This window comes from Lathyrus oleraceus, chromosome 6, assembly GCF_024323335.1.
Source record: "Lathyrus oleraceus cultivar Zhongwan6 chromosome 6, CAAS_Psat_ZW6_1.0, whole genome shotgun sequence".
NCBI classification, from domain to species: Eukaryota; Viridiplantae; Streptophyta; class Magnoliopsida; order Fabales; family Fabaceae; genus Lathyrus; species Lathyrus oleraceus.
The window spans coordinates 447,590,818-447,597,579 of NC_066584.1; the positions used below are offsets into that span (position 1 = coordinate 447,590,818).

The following is a 6,762-nucleotide window of genomic DNA, read 5'->3' on the forward strand; positions in this document are numbered from 1 at the left end:
AAGCATTTTTAATCAATTCAGATTTATTATATACTCTTTTTTAGTTTAGTATAATTTTGGGGCGTATAATTTTTATTCTTTTCAAATCTGTTGAAATATGCAATTTTTAAAACAATTGTTTTGTTTTGTTTCCTATCATATCCTATTTCTATTTGTGTTACGTGCTTCTTGATCTGATATGTTGCAACTTTCTCAATTATGATTTACAACAATCTGGGTTTTTTTTTACTTAAAAAGTTAATCATACTGTTAAGTTGTGAAGAGTCACACAACATTTTTTGTTATTTGGTTTCATGTTGGGGCACACAGGTTTAACTACTAGTTGAATTGATTTAACGAAATTGATAACAAAATTTGTTAATAAGACATAACCTTTTGAGTCATTATAAAAATCCACATGAAAAAATCCACATGAAAAATGTGACGAGAATACTAAAATTTAAAAATAGTAAAAATAGTCCTTAGAGAATAAAATCAACTAAATTTTTTAAAGTGTTTGTTGGAAAACAAAATTTCATAATTTATACTTATTAAAAATAAGTAAATTATTTGGTATCTAAGAGTTTTGGTCGACTCTTTTTTAGTGTAAATGAATTTAAAATTTTTAATTTATTTTAAAATAAAATAATATTAAAACATGATATGACATTGAATTTTGTTGTTTTATTAGATAAAAAGTACCAAAAAACCAACTAAATTTAAAGATATCAAAGTATTCATTTTAAAAATATATCAAATCCAATTTTTTATTTCTCTTTTGATATAATGATTTTATATTCTTTTATTAAAATAAAATGAATTGAGCACTGATTCTACACAATTAATCAATAAAAGACGTATATTACAAAAAATCACTTTTTTTCTTCTAAATATTGATAAAACAATAACAAATATAAGAATTTTAATTGTTTTACAATTATCTTTGTTATACCTTTAAACTTTTATTATAGTTTATTACTGTAGCAAATTTTGTTTTAGTTTTTTTTTTTTGCATTGGATAATTTGTCTTTATTCTCTTCATTATCTTTCTAACACAAGCTATATTCATAAGAGGTTAAAAGAAGCTTGAAACTTTTTCAGACTACTCAACAATATCTAAAGACACAACCAAACTCAACCAGAGAAAAAAAAAGTTCCAATAATAGAGGAGAAAAAGAACTAGGTTTGCCTTTGAAATAAAGTTTAATAACATTTTAGGTGCGTGGCCGCATCATAGCAACTAAAATAGAAAACACTTAGATTTTAAGGATTGTTCTGCATTAGAAGTGAAGTTCCATTTTTTTATTGCGCAAAAAAATAAAATCCAACATTAAAACGAGAAAATTAATAAATGATTGAAGAAAAATCCTTGTCTATCAGCAAACTTTGTAAGAATGATTTTAAGGTAAATTCAGAACTCAAATATTGTAAGATGGTGTATTGAGAACAATATTAACAAGAAATGAATTTTTTTTAACAATATGAAATATCACATTGAAAAAAAGATAAGATACAAAAAAAAAATAATAAAAAAAACTTTTTAAAAAATTAATAAATAATAAGCATACCAGATTAACTTTAATGAAAATCACTCAATTTCTTCGGATATTCAAAGAGAAGATTTTCATTACAATAGTCTAATATGAAGTCCATGAAGACTTTTCTAGAGTATGGTTACCACAAAAATGACCCCGATAAAACGGATCAGAAGGGGTTGATACTGACACAGTTATTCATTGTTTTTATGATTAAAAAGAAATTATGATTAATTCACACCTCGAAGACATCAATCAATATCGATATACCTGTATCGTCCGAAATCGCAAAAGCTTTTTCTCCCCCGCTATCGTTATTTAAAACCTTTGAGAGAGATAATGAAGAGTCCCACAGGACAAAGAAGAGAGGTAAAATAAATAAGGAAGCAAGATTGGAGTAATGAAATTGACTGTAGCCAATTCCCTCAAAAGCCAGATAACATACAAACTAGGCTTCCCTTTATTCATTTTCAAGAGAAGAAGGAGCTCCCAATCCAAACTCATTCACAAGTCAACTTGTCACATCACAATTAATGCACTTTGCAATGATATTTCAGAAAAAGATACCGTTGCAAATAACTTGTTTGCTTTTTATTATCAAACCAGCTTATTCACAACTGGTTTTTGAGTTTAACTATCAATGCAAACTCGTAAATGTAGCTCCAAATTGGACCACTACTTTACATATATAATGAATACAGAAGATATATATCCTTTTTATTTAAAATAAAATCACTTGCAGGAAGTGGTATAGCAGGAAAGATTTGCAATGTTTATGAGAGAAAGAAACCCTATTTAGCAGAATCAGAAAAAACCAGCATAGAACAAGGTAACTATGTTCAAAAACTTGTGTGTTATTTGATTAAAACAAAATTTATAGGTAATGAGTGTTGTATAGTGTAGCCCTTGAATTTTAGATAACTTGCAATTTTTCATTCCTCAAAGTTATTAGGTTTAGGGCATCTGATACTACTTGTTTGCTATGAAGCACAAACACAAACACCAGATATCGGTAATAATTTTAAAAAATTAAAAAATTGAACGTAATCATAATTATCAGCCGGTGTCGGTGCGCGTTTGTTTTTGATCATGTAGACAATATTTCATTGAATCCATTTTGCTATATATCAATAACCACTACACCATTTGTGTAAGCTGTTATTTCACACAGTTTAAGTTGTCTTTGAAACAGCAACATTGAATTCACACAGCAGAAACCAGTTTGCAGAGGAACCTTAAAGGGTATATAATCAATATTTGCATAAGACATATATATCAGTTCAAAAATCGGAACGACGTTTATACTATCTGCGAGGATCAAATCAGTATAAATTCTGTATGCAATAATATAAGAGAAGCTTCAAATCAAAGCAGAACAACCCTAATATCTTGTGTAGAAAAAACAAACCCTAATATACAAACAAGGCAAAATGGGAAAAGGAAAATGAAAATTGTAAGAGTAGATGTGAACTGTTATTGCAATTTGCAATCACTTTTACTGCCATCAATGCATTTTTTGATTTATAAAAGTACTAAGAAGAATTTGAGTGGATGAATTTATATGCCCTAATCATCCATTTTGCTTTTGTTCAGATACTTCAATAAAGCAGACAGCCAATAAGGACATACTTGGTGGCAACCTCATTTATAATGCATATAGGGTTCTGCTAGCTCTTCATGAATGCTTTAAGATATTGAAAGTTGAAACTTTTTTTTTTGTCTGCAAATTTTTGTGGTTAGTTTGTTAGGGCACTCATTGTTAAAACTTCTTCAACATCCCAACTAATATCTCTTAGCTATACCTTTGAGGAATCAGATATTGGAATTGTGATAAATCACAAGTTAATGGATATGAAACTAGGTTATAAAAAAATGTTGCTAACAGAAGAAACAGACGCCACAAAATGGTATCGGAAGCTACCGATTAATACTGTTATTCACCGTTTTTATGATAAAGAAAAAATTACAGTCAATTTACACTGGATGACTGCAATCAGTATCACAATATCTGTTCTGACCCAAATCGCCATGACTTGAAACATAATATATAGCTATAGCTAACCATTTGCACTCACCACATATTAGAAAACAATTTTGATGGATAACAGGATTGCATTTTTATATATATATATATATATATATATATATATATATATATATATATATATTATATATATATATATATATATATATATATATATATATATATATTATATATATAAAATCTCTGAAAAGGGATTGAAGATTCCCCTGGAATGAAAGAGCTTAATTACTATTTATAATTTGATTTGTATTTTGTTTTGATAGACAAAAGAAAGATATGTTAATATAATTAGAACAAGTACTAAATGGATCTTTTATATATAATAGTCAGAAATCTAAAATTTAAAGTATTAATATATGATAACAGTGCTTGACTTTTATATTTGTGCAAATTAGTAAAAATTTCTGCGTTTTGATCATGATTTTTATATATTAAGACAAATGATTTAAAGTTTGTGGACTTATCAACTTAAATGTTAGAAATAAACTCACTAAAATATATAAACTCACTGCAATTAGTTTGTTTAATATAAAATAAAATAAAAATATTTAAATTGTTAGAATTTGTTGAGATTTTGTTATAAAAAATTTGGATATTTATTTTAATATATTTTTAAGAGATCTACTTAAAGGATATGAATTTAAAATGAATTTGTGTTAAATTTCTTAGATCTATGCTTGTATTTTGAGAATGAACATATTCAAAATAATTTTTTCTCACAAAAAATACTTTTTTTTATGTCTATGATTATCAATTTGCTTATGAGAAATTACAAGAGTAACCTTTTAACTTGAAATTTGATGCTGAGAAACCTTCCATACTGCAAACACTATCTGAAATAAAAAATTAGAATTTTCTCCAGAAGCTTGATTTCTTCTTGCTCCTACATCACTGAGTTCACCATTAAATTAGAGTAACAAGTTATACATAAAAATTAAAATAATAAAATAAAAAATAGTAATTAAAAGCTGTTTATGAGTGCTCCAGAACTTTTAATTAATCAAACTTTAATAATAAAATCAATAATACAGGCTGAGGACAGAACACAGAAAACCTCTATGAAAACTTTCATATGCCATTGGCTGGTAATCATCAAGAATCAATACAAAAAAAAACACTGTAAAATGAGAATATAGGGCAGAAAAATAAAAATAAAAATAAAAATAAAATTAAAGTAGTTGTCACTGAAAGAAGATGCGATGATGATTACAAGGCAAATCACTTGAGAGGTTTCATTCTGATCAGATATTACCGAAAACTAGCAAATTTGTGTTGCTTCTGATTCTTTCACTCCTCCCAAGATTTTCCATACTTTTCAACCTCTACAAAATCAACACCTCAAACATTAATTAATTACACTAATCATCACAAAAAATAAAATTAATTTTAAATATTTTTCATATATTCTTAATTACTCACCACTGATTCATGAAGCATGAAGATAGATTCATGGTGGCTATTCCACAAAAGTTGGAGCATCCTCCATTATTATTCTCCCAATTTGAAGTTGAATAAGGGAATAAAGAGTAATCATTAGTATTGTTGTTGAAACTTGGTAATTCCTTAGGGATATTAGGAATTAGGTTTTGTTGATGATGTTGATAATGAGATGAAGACGAAGAAGAAGACGACATCATGTTCCTTTTTATCATGATAGATTCTTCAATCAAATTGAATCCGCCATGATCTCTAGGTATTTCACAATCCATTAGGGTATGATGATGATTGTGACTGTAGGAAGGATTGTTATAGGTTTGAAGCTGAAGAAGATGACGCCATCTCGCATAAGCCTCGGTTTCAGTACTATCCACCGGAGATGATGTTGATGACATCAATTGTTGCAACATTTGAGCATTTGCAGTTGAATCTGCGATGGAAGAGTACCTAATTTCTTCCTGCATTCTTCCGCTGCTACACATCTTGTAGCAAGTCCTTTCTCTTGCTCTTGCTCGTGCTCTTTCTCTTGACTCTTTCTTTGTTTCTTCTTTCTGTGTCCATTTCAGTTTTCTCCCTTTCGAACAACCGCCGTCGGCTCCACCTCCGGAGAACGATTTGTTGCTATTCGATTCAAAAAACGCGTTGTTGTTGTTGATGTTGTTGTCGTCGTTGTTATTGTTGTAACACGCGTTTTTAGTTCTGGCGAGTTCTTTGATTGCGGTATCAGATTTATTGAAAAGCCACTCAAGTGTGTTACTTGGTTTGTCAAACTCCAACATATCTTGAAGATCAAAGAACTTTCTAGCGATTTCACTTGACAATCTTACCCTTCTATCTCTCAAACCCTGTGATGTGTGAATCTTACTGTGCCTATCTTTCTTTCCAACAATCACCGACGGTTGTTTCTGCTTCACAAGAAAATTAGGAAAACCACCAAAGTTTGAAGAATCTGGAGGCTCAAACATTGAACCGTTGTTGTTGTGATAATCAGAAACAGCCAAATTAGAAGCAAGAGTTGTTGTTTCATGATCATGGAATAAAGGAACAACAACATCATGATGATGTGTTGTTGATGTAGTGAAAGGAAGAGAAGAAAGTGGATCATCAAGAAGACTTGGAAAATCATTATTTTGAGGGTTGTTGTCTATAAGAAAAGAAAGGGTATTATTATTATTATTATTAGGGTAAGAAGAAGATGAAGATGAAGGGAAATTATTAGGGTAAGAAGAAGATGAAGATGAAGGGAAATTATTAGGGAAAGAGAACATTTGGAACCAATTTTCAATGGTTGAAAACCCTAGATTTTGTTTGGAAAGATCACAATTCAACACAGTGGTAGCTTCTCTGCTCCTATACTTAACGGTCCAAGTACAGTCCTCTACACTTATATATATATATATATATTATATATATATATATATATATATATATATATATATATAATCATTTTTTTTTCTGAGATTCCTATCTCAATCTTTGAAAGGAGATTTAACTAACCACTAAGTACTACTAGCAAGTACTAACTATACTAAGTACTATTATAACTATTTTAGAGTTAATTATAGTTTATTGTTAGGGATTTTTTTGGGGTTGTTTGAGAAAGGAATGGAAATTGAAAAGTGAGATTTTAATTTAGGGCAATGAAGAAGTACTTTGAGTTTGTACATAGCTACATTTATTTTGTGAATTATAACTACACTGATACCAATCTGTGATGGGGCAGAGAGACGAAAATATAGATCAAGTATATTACATTATTGATCTAAA

At 28.8% G+C, this 6,762-nt stretch overlaps 1 protein-coding gene across 1 annotated transcript; it reads right to left on the reverse strand.

Moving 5' to 3' along the window:
• Window positions 1-4,748: 4,748 nt before the first annotated feature.
• On the reverse strand, window positions 4,749-6,318 carry LOC127091957 (transcription factor TCP1). Its single transcript, XM_051030706.1, has 2 exons — window positions 4,978-6,318; window positions 4,749-4,880 (listed from the first exon to the last, which is right to left on the reverse strand). Coding segments are annotated over exons 1-2 (1,287 nt in total). The 5' UTR covers window positions 6,264-6,318; the 3' UTR covers window positions 4,749-4,879.
• Between the last annotated feature and the right edge of the window lie 444 nt (window positions 6,319-6,762).